The 16536-nt window shown below is 44.5% G+C and overlaps 2 protein-coding genes across 4 annotated transcripts; both read right to left on the bottom strand.

Annotated features, from left to right (window-relative positions):
- Window positions 1-3781: 3781 nt before the first annotated feature.
- On the bottom strand, window positions 3782-5044 carry uts1 (urotensin 1). Its single transcript, XM_070987504.1, has 2 exons — window positions 4827-5044; window positions 3782-4235 (listed from the first exon to the last, which is right to left on the bottom strand). Exon 2 carries the CDS (start codon window positions 4230-4232, stop codon window positions 3792-3794), a length of 441 nt encoding a protein of 146 aa, XP_070843605.1. The 5' UTR covers window positions 4233-4235; window positions 4827-5044; the 3' UTR covers window positions 3782-3791.
- A 2462-nt stretch (window positions 5045-7506) lies between these two features.
- mpv17 (mitochondrial inner membrane protein MPV17) lies at window positions 7507-16468 on the bottom strand. Of its 3 annotated transcripts, none has more exons than XM_070987419.1 (8): window positions 16352-16468; window positions 15488-15568; window positions 13721-13836; window positions 12987-13079; window positions 11925-12020; window positions 8525-8557; window positions 8336-8388; window positions 7507-8003 (listed from the first exon to the last, which is right to left on the bottom strand). In XM_070987419.1, the coding sequence occupies exons 2-8, from the start codon at window positions 15558-15560 to the stop codon at window positions 7934-7936; spliced, it is 534 nt and encodes a 177-aa protein (XP_070843520.1). In that variant the 5' UTR covers window positions 15561-15568; window positions 16352-16468; the 3' UTR covers window positions 7507-7933. The 3 variants fall into 3 exon arrangements, with proteins under 3 accessions (XP_070843520.1, XP_070843521.1, XP_070843519.1); XM_070987420.1 differs by having other exon boundaries at window positions 16340-16367; XM_070987418.1 differs by lacking the exon at window positions 16352-16468 and adding an exon at window positions 16033-16337.
- Window positions 16469-16536: the final 68 nt, after the last annotated feature.

Here is a 16536-nt window from a genome sequence, read left to right as displayed (position 1 = left end):
AGCTTAAAGTGCTAACGCTGTTTGCCTGATTGGCTCCAAAAATGACACGATTTGTGATTTCTGAAGAAATCAGTGTCAGGAGGAGCCGATCGGGGGGTTTGGAGCTCGGAGACGAGCTTTGGGTTTTTCATGAGATTTGTAGACAATAATAAAATAAAAAATAATATCAAGTTTATTCTTTTAGGATTTGAGATGACGTTGACTGTTGGAGGAGGACGTCCGGGTGTGGTGGACAGGCAGGTGCATCTTGGGAGTTAAAGAAATGTTATATCAGAGGTGATTGTTGATTTATAAAGAGAAATCTGTTCTTTTATGTTTTCATAAAACTATTTTTGACAGTGGAAAGTCAGTTATGACAAACATTTCAGTTATCTCGTGTCAAAATGTCAGTAATTGACATGAACAGTTCAGTTGTGGTGATGTTCTTTGGAGACGGTTGTTCTTTCAGACATCAGAAATGGAATTCATTTCTGACGAGTCAAAATTAAAATGTTCTTTCTACTTTTTAGGCTTCGCTCCAAAACGTCGTATTGATGTGTTTTGGCTTAAAAACATTTGAAAGTGAATATTTGCCATGAAATGCTTTTATTCCAATGTTTCTTTCATTAAAGACGTGCCTACAGTTGTGTTTTGATCTTGAATGTTTTTCTTCCTGTGAAATAACTTTTTTTAACTTAATGAAATTGCAATTATGATGATGATTATTTAAAAAAATGTGGCACAAGTGTTTATTTCATTGTGTAATCTGATAGTTTGTAACAGTTTGTGGGGTTTTGTAAATACACCAAAACGTCATCTGTCAGCGTGATCTTCATTCAGTTTCAGTCCTGGTGCTGCACAAATACAGCAAGTCTTTGATAACCGTTATGTTTTGAACCGTTATAATAAAAATTTTAATCAAAGAAAAAAAAAAAATATGCTAAAGCCACTGTTCAATCAATTTTTAATTGATTTTAAATATAAATCTTCATTATTTAACTATGAAAACACTGAAATGTTGGGATCCTGATTGTGATTCTGCTTGAATGCAGAGCCGCCTTTGTGGAGAAGTCTAGAATTTAAAGAAATGACAAGAACGTCGATCTGTAAATGACATGATTTACCTTCATGCACGAAACAGTTTCACATGTTTTCACGCAGAGTAAGAAATAATCTCAGCCACGAGCTGCTCTGGTCACTGAGTCTGTATCATGTTCTGGATCTTTTGAAGTCTCTTCTGCAGATTAAAAGTACGGTGACACAAAAGTTGTCAGAGCTTTGATCTACAGAGTGATGTGAGACGGCGTTTGTGAAGCACAATGAGCGAGATGACGCCGAACAACACATACACACACATACATGTGCTTGTATACTTGTGAGGACCCTGACATTTGACATAATCCGTCCCCCTAGACCCTTACCCATCACACCTAAATGACTAAGCCTGAGCCTGAGCCTGATTCTAAGATGACCCTTAAAACCACGTTTCAAACAGCACTTTGAGGACGGGCCAAAATGTCCTCACTTTGCAAAATGTCCTCACTCTGTTGGTTACAACTTGTTCCGGTGTTTTTCCAAGGACAAGCACACACACACACACACACACACACACACACACACACACACACACACACACACACACACAAACACACACAGGGTGATATGGCAGAAGAATCAGTAACACACCCACAGTTTGGACTGAGTCAGAAACAAAGGAGCCAGAGGCCGTTTTGCCTGCTGTCTTTGTTTTCTCCCTTCGAAAATGTTTTTCTGTTGCAACGATAAGTTTCAACAGATGAAAGATCAAAACTCAAATGTCACTGCAGTTTATATGTTCTATCAACGTTCTGCAGCCCAGCAGGGGTCTGATTAGACTGGTGGGTTTTATTTAATTTACTAACAACCCACATGAAGTGATGATTTTCACAGGAAGCTGCTGGATGCAGTGAACAGAAACATCAGCTCAAAACCAGATTCCCAAACACTGCCTCCTCGCACTGCTCTTAATAACAGCTGACTGTAAACGCAGCAGCAGGTACAATCAACGCCAACAACAAACAAACCAGTGTGAAACTGACACAACTCACCGATCGATAACACTCTGATATAAACGGCTCAAACATGATTATCATCCACAGAAAGCCGTTTTATCGTCCCAGCAGACGTGCTGATAATCCAGTTTTTATGTAAGTGTTTGGGATCTGAATGGCCGCTGCTCTCTGACCTTTCCATTGACGCCTCACTTGACTAATTAGGATGTTCCATTTCATCTCTGCAGCCAACAATCGTCAATGAGAGTCCACATTAAAAAGACGTCCCTCCCTCTGTCCTTTGTGTGAAGATCGAGTCAGTTTGTTAGTGACTGTGCAGATGACTGGTGTTTGTACAGACGATGAAACCCCAAAAACAAGCACATGATGTCTCAGAAGGTAGTTTGCATCCAAATTCAGTGTAAATTGAGATATTACACAGTTTGAAATAGTTTAAATTCCCTGGATATAGATGAGTATAATAAGTGGGCTTTTTTTGGAGAATGCTTTGACATGCCATTAAAAAACATGCAAAATATTGATTTTCTGTGGTATTGTTATCAGTTTTTATTGAATTTGGAGGAGAGTGAGGCTTCATGCTGTGGTCCTATTGTGTTTTCCAGCTAATAAGGAACAGAAACAGTCATCTGCAGGCAGGTACGCCTTGGATAGGCGTTTTAGGCTAATTAACAGTTCTGTACAGTGACCTTAAAACTTCATGAAGGGTTTAATACTACTAGTAACTGTTAAAAATACGAATGAGGGAAAAATGCAATGAATACAGCGATGAACAACTAATGAATACATGAATGTGACAGCAGACAGTGAACGGCTGAACGCTGATGTCTGAGCAGCGAAAGCAGTGAACGACAGGAAGCTGAAACACAGAAGATCTTTGAGTGGCAGTGACCTCCCTGATACAGCCTCCATCATCATCATCATCATCATCATCATCATCATGGGGCTACAATAACAGAATCGAGAGCAGTGATTTTTACGTCAAACTTTTTTATTACAAAATATAAATGGCAAAAAAAAGCTTTTTTATTCTTTTGCTAAAACAAGAACGACGTGATCAGTGTCAGACATGAATGTTTACGGTAAAATAAAGTTTTTTTTCTTGTTTTTTGTAGATTAGCATGCTACAGTTGGTACAGTACAGGTGGTAGTGCTCCCGCTCAGATCCATTTTCACACAAATCCCATCAAGTTGGATCAATCAGAGTGGATTTAAAACAAAGAAACAAGGAGAATTTTGAATTTTCCTGCTTCATTATTTCACACCCTGCAGAGTTACAGTAATCTTTTTTCCAATTTAAAGGCTCCTTACAGGCTAATTGTGTCTCGAGACATCTGCAGGTGGTAACTGTCATTTTCACTTCAAGCATCGAAACATTCAGACAAATGACAAAGAACATATCCAGATTAAATGTGTCCAAATGTCAGAGTGTGAAATCCAGCGACACCCGACAGCTTCCAGAGGTCCAGTGCGGAGAGGAGTGTGTGTGAGGAGGGTGAGGGTGGAGGTGAAGGTGGGGGTGAAGAGAGGGGAGAGGGGGTCTGAGAAGTCCGGTCCCATATTTTCCATCAAAGTCTTTAAATAACACTTAATTTACATTATACTCGTGGATGCTGTGATGCGTAAAATGGCACCATTTGTGCGTAAAATGCTGTGGAGAAGAAGGCAGGCGCACAAACAACAACTAACGTCAGAGGTCTTGAATACTTAGACAGCGTTTGGGCTGCTTTAATTAAAAAATAAAAATAAAAAAATAATAGAGCTTTACTTCCCGACCTCATCGAGGACTTTGCGGTTGAGCTGAGCCTGCTCCCTCTGGCTCTCCATCTTGGCCATCTGGATCATATTCCTCAGCAGGTGGAAGGTCAGGTCGATGGACAGCGGTGGCTCTTCGCTCCGTTTCAGCAGCTGCGCCGCCGTCCTCACTGCCTCCTCCTCCTCGCCCTCCTCCTCTGGTGGGAGCAGCCGCAGGGGGTCCGGGTTCCTTCTTTGGAGAAACCTCAGGATGTTGTCGCCCAGCAGATCCGAGGCGGTGCTGTCCCCGGCGGCGGCCGCTCTCAGGAGCACCTCGTCCAGTTGCTGCGTCTGGAGGCGGCCGCTGCCATCCAGCCAGCCGGGATGGATGCGCGGTCTGCCGGCGGCGGGGCGGAGGTGCGACGAGAGGAGGAGCGAGGAGAGGAGCAGGAGCAGGGGCACTGGCTTCATGTCCTGCGAGCACAGGAATTTATGAAGATGAAATACAGACAGTTCATCAGGGAACCATCAGTGAACAGTCAGTCACATTAAACACTGCTTGTTGCGCCTTTTTTTGCAGCAAATTCTAATTTTTCCTGTCATGAATTAACGGCCGCCAATAAAGTCAACCAGCTTCATGCTAAGAGTCAGATGCCTGTAAGAAACCTGCTCATTTCATTGCTGCTGAGGCTGATTTTCAACATGCAATCTGTCATTAATTCTATTCAATGTAAAACAGGCGTTTGGTCACGATGAGCTGCTTCAGGCTTAAACTACAGGATGTTTGTCTTCTACAGATCATGAGATGCAAGGAAACATTAGCACATATCAAGATTTTGGAACTTTTTAGAAGATTTAACTTGATTAAAAGGTACAAAAAAGTCATGGATATCAGCTGAATTTAACAGACAAGAAGAATAAAAAACTCGGATATTGAAGCGTCTGAAGATGCTGCTGGTCTGCCTGCACCGTCTTCTCTCTACCTGTCATGTCCTCTCCTGCACAAATATGTCCAAATCCACCAAACTTCACACTGCAAATTAACAAAGAGTGAACACTTCTTACTTTATTCTGTCCAGATGCTTCAGCTGAACTTTGTGGTCGGCCGCTGGGATCTCAGGTCGGAGCCGAGTGTGAAGAGTCGCTGCGAGCCGCAGAGGACGGAGGGTTTTATACATCCAGCCTGCTGCTTTGACGTCAATGGAGCACAGAGAGCTCTGGAAAGTGGACAACTATCGAGACGACGAGGCAGTTCAGTCCCGAGGGGCAGCTGGGGATGCTGTGATCGACAGAAAACAATCATTCAGGTTTATTTGCTGTGAGGGTTGAGATGAGGGTCGTCCCAGAGGTACAAGAGGAGGGTGCAGAGGGGCTCCGGGGGGCCTCTGAGGTCGGTGAGTCATTCAGAAAGTTCATCATGAATAAAATGTTTTAATCAGACTTAATGTGTCTTCTTCTTCTTCTCTTCAGCTCTTTCTGCTTCATCACATTTCTGATTGTTTTTATAAATTGTTGGTGTGATCTGTTCTGAATTTGAACTGAAATAAAGTGAATCTCCTCTTGCACAGTTCAGAGTTTGGAGTGACAGTAACACACTGCAGCTTTTACATTGATGAGGTATGATGAAGGATTAAAGTGAGCGTCTGTAGATCAAAAGCCAAACAAAAAGATGAAAAATGCCATTTAAAGTTTCCGTGAATGAATGTGGGAGCTGTCCGCGGTGCTGAGCCTGCAGCTGGAGGTCAGCAGCTGGAGGCCTGCAGCTGGAGGTCAGCAGCTGGAGGCCTGCAGCTGGAGGCCTGCAGCTCGCACAGTTTCTGAGCTGTTTACGCACATCTGAGGCCAAAGTAAGTCCACACCGGACGAACCTGCCAGGAGGCCACAGGAGAAGACTGAGGAGACACTGTCTGCTCTGCAGGAGGATGGACAACAGCAGCTTTCCTTTCTCTGATTTCTCTCTGATGGTTTGAAAACTGCTCTGAATCCAAACTGGGTGACAGTTTTGGGGTCATTTGCTTATTTTTAAGGCTGAGCTGAAGCTGTTTTTCAGTGTGAAAGTCACGAGAAGAGTTAACAGAGGAACTGAAATCGTTGCATATTGAGTCATGAGCGAGTTTTCAGGGTCTTTAAAGGAGAAGCTTACCGTCTTTAAGCTGCATTCAGTCAGTGAAAATGACTCATTTGTTTGTATCAGATAGTAAATAAGTGTTTTTCAGTGCAGATACACATTGAAGGGTTGAATTCAGGGGAAAAACTGAAGCTTTATGACTCAGATTTGTGCTCAAAAAGCCATTTAAAGCCCACTTTCAGTCTCTGCCTGTGACGACTTCAAGCTGAACGCGTTCAATGCAGATGTCAGCTCCATCGTGTACACGTTAATAAGACGACGCACTGGGTCTTAATTTAATTACCTTGATTTAAACGTAATAACGCAGCAGGCCTCTGCCGAATCAAAAAGGATTCCAGCTTTCTGGGGAGAGGCTCACACACCTCGGGGAAAGAGGCTATTTGGCGGATTTTCAATGGATTCGTCAGACGATTTCCGCTCGCTCTTCCCTGATTTAGCCAGAATGTGTTTGTGTGGAAAAAATGTGTGCAGTCAGTTTGGTTGACAGCCCAACTGAGCAGAATCCACATCTCCCTCCAAACAAGCCCCATCACAGCAAAGCCGAGGCGGCCATAAAGTTAGAGAGGTCAAACACACCATTCACATCATCCCAAGTAAAACTTTATTCACTCATCTGCGAGAGGCGGCCTTTGTTTGTACAAACGTGCACATTCTGAGTATAAAAACTTAAAATTTACTTTGACAAATAAAAGAGAAACCCAAACTTCAGCAGCCACTGACAGTCAAGTCAGATGATAAAATCAGTAGACCCAGCAGTCAGTTAGCTTAGCTTAGCTTAGCATAAAGACCAGAAACAGGTAGCTGCTCCACTGCAAAGGTCAAAGTCCTCCCAACAGTAACAACACAGCTCATGAAAATCTGCAGATGTAAAAATGCCAAACTGCAGATTTTCAGGTGTTACAGACTATTTACTGGACAGGGGCAGACTATTTCTTGACTGCACCCAGTCAATAAATAATCCAGCACAAATCAACCTAAAAGTGAAACTTACACAAACAGATGTGAGTCAGCGGCATCATCCTGAAGTATGATTGGCTGTCTGCGCAGTGGGAGGCGGGACCTCTGCTTGATTTTGGATGTCTTCACGTGTTTCGTTTCCTGTGTAGTCTCACATTCATGGTACAGTTTCTTTCTGAGGACTTCATATTATATTTGTACAGTGTTGTCAGTGTTGTGATTTTAGGACTTTTAATCTTTTAAATAACAAAGTGAACAGTTAGTAATTAGTCATGAGAAATGTTGAATTAATGTTATCCTGATGACGCTTTTCCAGCTCAAACTGTCTTTTTATATAAGATGTTCTTTATTTTTTCCGGACAGATGATGTTCGTTACTTCACCTACAGACGCCTCAAGAGACCACAATGCATTGCAACGGGCATCTGATCAGACTTGGTTTTACTCACTTTATGTACATTTAGAACAGGTTTGTGAGAACGGAGGGGCTGTTTTTTCCTGAAGGGCTGTTAAAAAGGCATTTTGGGAAACAGTCAGTGAAGCAGAAAGTGACTAAACCAAACATGGAAATCTCAACACATGATGATAAAATCTGGATTGTATTAAAACTCTGAGGATGAGACGAGAAGTTCCTTCATCAGAGGACAAAACACGCTCGCATGAATGTGTAAAAAAACGTTTTATTTCAGTGAGCAACAACACATCAACTGCATGAGAAAAGCTTCCTTTGTACGCAGTGGGTGTTGATGTACGAGTGAGAGTGTGTGTGTGTGTGTGTGTGTGTGTGTGTGTGTGTGTGTGGCAGCACCACTGCCAAATCCCATTTCCATAAATAACAAACTTTCACAGACATTTCTGCAAATGCAAGTTTGACTTTCAAGTGTGAATTTGTCACTCAGAGGAGACGAGCGCGTTGTCCGACCTTCAGCGCTGACTCAGTCACAGTTTTACACGTCGGAAATATCAGAGGAAGAAGAGGCATGAAGCAAGTTAGAGCAGCCCGGCCCGTCACACACGCTACAGACGAGAGTCAGATCCTCCTCATCATCATCATCATCAGCGAGGCAGGCCGGACCTGAGATCATCGGTCACATCTTATTGGCCTTCCAGGTCAGGTAGGAGTTCCAGCCGACAGCCACGACCTGGACGACGGCCAGCCTGCAAGCAGGAGCACAGCCATGAGTTCAGAGCCCGAGGAGCTTCATCAAGAGGGAACCTAAGGCTAAAAAGACTTTTTTTCTCGTTCTGGTGGCATTTAAGAGGTTTTCATAACTGATGATTATGAATTCATGAATATTGTTCAGCGTTGTTCTGCAAGTACCAAAAGCTTTCAGCTTTACAACAAACAGGCAGCAAGAAAAACGAGATTTAAGTCAATTTTGAGACGTTTTCAGACGTGTTCGGGCTGGGCAGAGGCTCGGTTTAGTGTCTTTGAACGCTGCGTGTGATCAGTTCAGCTGGCTGTATGTTAATACAGTCTGAACGCTCACCTGTGGTGCAGCGGGACGAAGTAGAAGTTGGCGATCTGGATGGGCGGCCACAGCTGAAACACCGACAGACGACAGTCAGGGACAATTTAAGAAAACTGATTCCAATCAGCAGGTTCATGTTCACAAGACTGAGATTTTATTTTACATGCAGATGTCAATAAAGAGGTGAATCCTACAGGAAGGACTCACGTAATAATTTGAGATCAGGGCGTCTGTGTAGTCCTGTGAACAAGGTTAAAAACAGTCATTAATGATCATAATCGTTAATGATGGAGGCTTTAAGAGAAATTCACAAAGTATGTTCAGACTAAAACATTTACATCATGCGGCTCCTTCAGATCCTTTAAATAACTCAAAGATCTTCATCTCGATCTCCCTGCTCGCGCTCCTGAGCTGGAAACGTCTAGCAGAGATCAGGACGACTCGCAGGTCGAGAGGTCGACACAGCCGACCGTAGAAAAACTGTAAGAAAGCCGAGCTGCTCGAGAGATGAAGCTCTGAAATGCATCTTTGTTCTGGCCTCCACACTCAGGCACCAGCTTCAGCCTCCACCTTCCTCCATCAGTGAACAGCTGAAGCTGCCAGTGGAGGACGATGAGAGGAATGATGATGTGATGAAGCTGCAGGCGGTGAAGAGTTTCCTTCCAAAACAAAGCAGGACGGACGTTTTACAGCCAACAACACCAGCAGCAGCCAGGCGACTGTTGAGCAACTGTCAGTGACGGACGTCTCCATCGCCTGCAGATCCACCATGTTCCAGTCAGTCAGCTCGAGTCTGACGCAGCAAATCTCTCTGCTCATTTAACACTGACTGCATTTTCATTAAAGAACGATGGATCTGATGTGACACAAGCTGCATTTTCTACAGGAAACTGTACTAAACTGAGCTTCTTATCTTCTGGACATAAAGAAACAGATGAGCAATAATTAGTTAAAGGAAATGAAACGAAGCCAAAACTGAAATCCGAGCAGCTGAAACCAAAAGAGGAGCGGCCGTTATGCGACGTTAAAACATGAGCTAGCATCATGGATCAGCTGGTGAGCTAGCCAACTGCAACATCCACTCAGTTAGTGTTTTGCCAACGATAACGTAAGCAAGCTAACAAGTTAATGTTAGCCAGTTAGCTGTAACTTAGCTACGCTGGATGGATCTGGTGTATCTTTAGCCGATAAAGTGATTTGCAAACAACAAGTGAATCAATCTACCGACCGGATCAGCCCCCGGTATCAGGGTGACTTAGCTGACGTTATCCTCTCAAGATGTTTTGCTACGTTAGCTAGCTAGCAATTAATCTGCCTTAGCAAACAAGCTAATGTTGGCTAACGTTAGGCAGCTACAACCACAGTATATGTTATATATGTACAATAATGTTGTTTGACTTTGTCTGACATTAGTGGACTCAATGTCTAAGCTAACGTTAGCTAACATTAGCTGGTCATTTGCTGACGTTAATGTTTGCTAATGTAGCTAATGTGTGAAGCTAATGTTAGCTTTTTACATGGATTCATGTAAACTGCTTCGTGTTCTTGCATCTCGTCCCTTTAACTTAAAAACGTGCGTTAGCTTTTTGCTAAATGATGAAACAAAGGTTGGTGGATGCAGACTTTGACTCCACAGTAAATATGAAAGGTGTGTGTGTGTGTGTGTGTGTGTGTGTGTGTGTGTGTGTGTGTGTGTGTGTGTGTGTGTGTTGTTTACACACAAACAACTCTCTCTCTCTCTCTCACACACACACACAAACACAAACACACACACTCTCTCAAACTGCCGATGTCATCTCCTGAAAGGTCACCTGAACACGTCTCGACGTATGAAAACAACGAGGTAATGTTCCGCTGACGCTCTCTCGGCTCGGTTTTGTTTCTCGGGGTGAAAACTGTTTTCTAATTACGGCCGAACAAGGTGCTCCAGCACCTGAGGTGAAACGAGCCAATCACTGCGTCACACACGTCCAGATGTTTCCTCACACACTCTGGAGAGGATGGGACCTTTCTCGGCTCTGCGGGGTTGCAGGAACAGGAAGTGACACAGGACAGGTGACACAGGTGTCAATCAAAGTCAAAACAGCTGCCAGCTGAACCTAAAGAGGAAGCTGAATGTTTGTTTTGCTCTGTTGTGATTCTACATCAGACTTTCAGCCCGTCGTGTGTTCTGGAGCTCGCAGACGCCATCCCTGAATTAGACTGTGCAACTGAATTCACATCACACTGAAATCACGGCTCAATTTTGCTTAAATTAAATAGTCAGATAACTATTGGATGGTTTGTCATTAAATTTCGTGTTCATGGTCCGCGGTCTTACGTAAAAACCGTGGACGGCTGCAGAACAAAGTTGAGTTAGAGATCGCTCACAGGTAGGACTGCTGGTCAGTGCTGCCCTCTGGTGGTTGGGAGTATTAACGCCTCTCACTACAGCGATCATCCACAACAATATTTACATGAAGCTACTAAACTAATTAACTAATTAATTTCATACGCAGTAATTCATTAAGTAATTTGATTACTTTTGAGAGAAGCAGCCCGTAAGTGCAACTAAGTACTGATTTTCATTAACTTGCACACCTCTGATCTCAGTGACTACTGGATGAAACTTGGTTCAGACGTTCATGTTCGACTTAAAGCACAAAGCACGGACCTGAAACACAGCAACCATCAGCCGGTGGAGGTCAGAGAGGTGAACAGGTGAGTCTCAGGTAAAGTCTGAAGGCTTCAGCAGCGTTTGCTGGACGGCCGCATTAATTTTCCCCTCACATCTCCTCAGCCCGGCCCGTTTGTAATGAGCACATTTGTCATTTATTTTCTGTCCTTTGTGACATTTACCAGTTTGGCCTTTCAGCTCGAGCCTCCCTCGCTAAATAATTGATGGTGACCAGCCGCACGCTGGGTAAGCAAGGCGCTGATGGACGTCTGAGCGGCTGGCACAAGACGACAGTTCGCCCTGACCCGGCATACACACACACACACACACACACACACACACACACACACACACACACACACACACACACACACACACACACACACACACACACGTATACATGAAGCTATGAGTCACTCCTGCTATTTCCACAGTCCCCCGCCACCCTCGCCTCTTCCTCCATCTCAGGAAATAGTTTCTAATAATAATGAGAGGTGAGTGCTGGAGGTCAGATACTGGACCTGCAAATCCAAACTTCCTCTGTGTACTCTCATGTACCTGGAGCAGTATTTTTACACAGTGCGAGTACGGAGGACCAGGTCGTCACACGTCTGATGAAGAAGAGTCCAGCGCCAGCTTCAAATCTGAAACGATCCTTTTTGAGGCCTAACAGGTCCCGCTGAAAGACCCCTCACCCTCCTCTACAGTGTGCGCTCAAAATGCAGAAGTCAGCGTTTGGTTTGTCCATTCAGGCTACTGTAGAAAGATGGCGGACTCCGTGGAAGAGGACCTGCTCGCTCTGAGCTCGTTTTGAGGTACCGAGAACACACGAGTGATAACATACGCATCATATTTGACCTCTGCCCTCTGTAAGGCAACAGATCAGGTGACCGCTGCCCTCCTCTTGCCGCCGATCCGCCGCGATGTGGCGGCGAGCGAGAGCGAACTCACCCTCTTCAGCTTGTTGACGTTCTCCTCCACCGTCAGTCCGTTCAGAGCTCCGGAGATACAGAGGAACGCCGCCAGGAAGCCCGGAGCGAAACACAACTACGAGGACACACAGACGGAAGGAAAGACGGAAAACTGGTTTATACTTGAAGTCAAAACTACATTTAATGAAATACGACTTCTTTCGTGTGATTTTTCTCTTCAGAATTGAGGAAATAAGTGAAGCTACGCTCGTCTATGTTTGTGTTTTAGATCGATCGATGACATAGATCCCGAAAACTGATGCATGTCAGCACATCGAGGCTCCAGATTCAGAGATTTCCACATGTTTCCTGGATCTTCTGCATGTGAATGAACACAGAGGACGCTCCATCTGAATCTGAATCTTGTTCAGGTCTGACGCAGAGGGACCACAGACCCATTCAGCGCACAATAAAACATAAACATTAAAACAATATTCGACATAACGAATAACCTTTAGGAAACATCCTGATTATCACATCAGCGTTTCCATTGGGCGAACACAATCCCTTACGTGTTATATTCGGCCCTAAACTTTTGAGCCTGTCTGAATTTTGGACACTAAAGCTCTGAACTGGCAGCTGACGACGAGGACGATCTCATCTGTCTCGTGATCGTCAGCTTTGGTCTTCGACGGCCTGAAGCTGCACAGTTCAGTCACTGATCAAACAAAAATCCAGCTTCTCGAGGTTTGGATGTTGAAACAGGAAACAGATCAAACTGATCGACGCTCTGAACCCTTTTATGAGCCAAAGCTTTGTCATAATGACAGCAGATGCACTGAAGGGACTGAGGACAGGAGGTCAGGGCGGGACGGGGACTCACAGAGGACACGCCGGCGCCTGTCAGCCTGATCTGAGGGAACAATGTCCGCTCCCCCCGTTAGACACCACTAACGAGCACGTGGAAACAAACACGGCGAGCGGCTCGAGTGCATCACTGAGCGTCTCCTCTGTTTCTTCGTGTGCTGCGTCTTCGACAAACAGCAGCGGGTAATTCAGCAGCAGAAGAAGAGAGGAGAACGAGCACAGGTGCTTCTCTCACCTGGTCGAACAGCATCTTCTTCATGGCGGCGCCTTTAGTTCCTCCGACCACCAGCCGGTCCAGGACTTTGTACCAGCTGCCGATTACCGGACCCTGAGAGGCAGAGCAAAGCCACAATCACAGTTAATTCTTCTTCGGTGGTTTTCTCGAACTCTGGCGTCGGCGCGCTGACGGCAGGTTCATTCATAAACGGCCACAGCTCGTGTTTTATTGATGCGAGGACGAGCGATACATGATGCATGGAACAGTTGTGAGTTTCTAGCTGAGCGAGCGTGACATGACTCCTGTGTGTCTGCACGCCGTCCTCCATTATTCATGACGACAGGCAGCCGATTGGAGGAGTTTACTCGTCTACGCGGCGGTGATGTCAGAACGGAAATGTGCCGCCGTAGAGGTGAAACGAGAGAGTTCACACACATACAAAGGCATGAAGAAACACTTCAGCACACACACACGCACGCGCACACACACACCTACAAATACGACTTCAGATGCTGTTATGTTACGTTTTTCCATGAATATCTTCAGTTTGCTTTATATTTGCTTTCTTGTGTTGACAAATAAACATCAGAAAAAGCACATTTTTATATAAAAAGTCTAATCAGAGTGTAGTGCAGCAGCTGAATGCTTTCATCTGTCTTCAGCGCACAATAAACTTTATTTATACATCAAACCAAAGCGGTCACGTGTCGTTTAAGACGGAATAAAATCAGTCGAACCATCAAACGACTTACCACGAAGAAGAAGCCGATGCTCATCATCCGGGCCGTCCGCCGCACGTTGTGATGAGCCAATCCCCTTCTCTCGATCACCTGCTGGGAGATGACATCGCCGACGCCCACTAAAGAGCCTGCAGGACAAGCAGGTGCAGAGTTAGCATGAACACAGTCAAAGCTGCTGATCAAGAAGCTAACGTGCTAACTGAAGTCACTGCAGATGTAATGACGTAGTCACTGCGGACAACACCAGACTCACAGCTACACAGGGCTTTAAACCAGAGCACAGCTGACAGTTTACTGTAGATTTCTTCTGTCCCGACTCATAAAAAGACAGGAAACACCTGTTCAGCAGGTGGAAAAAGCTCAGCGCTGCGCTCACATTCTGCCCCACAGTTAAAATCAGCAGCACAGAGTTTTAATGTAGACTAAACGAGAGCTAACCTTTGCTCAAAATGTCATGGGAGGACTAATAAAGGTAGCTGGGGTGACGAGGTGGACGCAGGCGGACTCACGCTCGTGTGTCGGCTGTTCACCTTGAAAGCAATAAACTCGAGCATTTCCTGTGGCTTTGACGTGATGGGCAGTAAAGCAAAGAGGCGAGTTAAAGCTCCGGAGCTTCAGTCACTCAGAGCTTCACTTTACGACGATAAAAAACAGTCAGCGAGGTCACCGATGGAGGCGAGGACCAGGCGGACAAAGAGGACAAGGACGATCCTCACATCAAACGCCTCAAATCTGATCCAGAATCAGAGTGACGGAGCTCCGACTCGCCTCCAGTCAAACCTCAAACAGTCCTGAAGTCTAAATGTGAATAAAAGTACAGAAAAATGTACTGTAAGTATTGAAAGTATTTATTCTGCAAACCTTCAAAGTTCTACTTTCATTCAGTTAATGTTGTACTTCATCAACAGTTTGAGATGTTTTGTCCACTACAGGGTAGATCAGTAACACAGTACTGCATCATATCATGTAATCCTGTCGTCCTGGAGGATAAAGTGGCATAAAATGGAAATATTCAAAAACTAGTACGTCAAAACTGCGCTTGAGTAAATGTACTTTGTTCGGATCCACCACAGTCGATGAAGAGTCTTTGAGTGTTGACAGTTTTCAGAAAAGGATGCTGGTTCAAACATCTGCCTCCATCTAGTGGTGGTGAGATGTTACTACACTGGAGGTTATTTCTGACTTTGTTGGCAAACGGTCTGAACGAAACACAAGTTAAAGCTGCTGCAGCGTCGACAGATCAGCTGCAACAAACATTTTTAGTGCTGATGAATCAATTGATTGTTGTTCTTTTACTCTTCAGAGGTGAAAAAGTACAGTTACTATGAAGGACTGTTCCAGCATCTTCAAAAGATGTCGTAGGAAGTTGTAGGAAACACGTCTGAGATGTAATAACTTTATTGACAAAGAGCCTGAAATAAGCATCGAACAGCTGATTTCTGAAGATTCAAAAGGTTTTAAAGGGATGAAGTTTTACAAGAGGAGGAGGAGCAAAGCTACGATGTCCTGGGATGTGACCAGCCAAAACCGGCAGGGGAGACAGAGCTGACTGATTATTAGGAACAGAGGGGGGACATCTCGGCCCCTCGGGTCAAAGGCCTCTCTCTGTTGATTCTGACTGGAGGTAAACTGGGCCAAAGGTCATAAAACATGAGCAGAGCCTGTTTGTGCCATCACTTAAAGAAAAGTGAGTTTGAGCTCTTCGCTGCATAATTAAGATGATTGGTTTACAACATGAGGTTTGTCTTTAGGAAATAAAAATGGAAGCGTTGATCCTACCAGCAGTCACCGTCTGCACAGCCAGCGGGTATTTGGTCATCAGGGCTTGGTAGGATCTCCACAGGCCAGCCATTATCCCGCCTGGGAAGAAACAAGACAAATCTTAGTTATCACTAGCCCGCCCACCGGCAGGCAACGTGACCCAAATCAAGCGCTCCCTCTAATGAACGCCGTTAAAGTGTCAATTACGGCTGGTCGGTTATTAAACCAGGAGGAAGCTAAGTTAGCACTTTGTTCAAAACACAAATTCTGTCAGTTCAAACTATAAAACCTGGATGAACAAACACGTTTTTACACATCATTTTTACGACTAATTTACAGGAAATAGCTGAACATCCGGCGACACTTTGAGTTCATTTTCAAACACTTCATCGACACGACGTGCTAGCTAATATCCCCACTGACTGTAACGGCGGAATGGTTATAATATAAAGTTACTTAAAAAAAAGAAAAAAGTATGTCCTGTGTGAAATCTGTCAATGCCGAATTTAAGAGTGGCCTCAAACGTGAGAAAAAATAAAAATCAGGGTCTGACAGACACGTACACTTATCAACAGTTGAGGAAACCTTAAATTGCCAAGTTTTTGAACGGAGTTCGGCTCCACTCTGGCTAAGCTAACGCTGAAAGCAAGTTCACGGTGATGCGTGTGAACGAACGTTTAGCGCGCTTTAAAGCTCGTCGTTCCTGGCTAACAACTGCAGTCTGTAACAGCATCAAAACAACCTCTAATGTTATTATCCTGAGTGTTGTTACCGGAAGACAACTGAGATGCTACTCTCAAACACAAACATCCCCGCACGCAACTGAAATGCGTATCAATAGACTCTACATTACGAATCAATGTAACTTACATGCGTGCCTACCTGAGCCCGGCTCTGCAGAGTGGTGATGCCTTCACGGCCCCGCATCAGCTCCGACATTTGTTAGTAATTTATGTGAATTGGTTAGAAACACAATAAATGACAAGCATACGCTGAACAGCACATTTACAGAGATATCAGGATTGTCTTTCACACATAGTAACTTGTCCTTTTTCCTCTTTGCTTAC

Source organism: Chaetodon trifascialis, chromosome 19 (genome assembly GCF_039877785.1).
Source record: "Chaetodon trifascialis isolate fChaTrf1 chromosome 19, fChaTrf1.hap1, whole genome shotgun sequence".
NCBI lineage: Eukaryota > Metazoa > Chordata > Actinopteri > Chaetodontiformes > Chaetodontidae > Chaetodon > Chaetodon trifascialis.
Note: the sequence above shows the minus strand (reverse complement) of the source record. Positions and strands in the feature narration are given on the sequence as shown.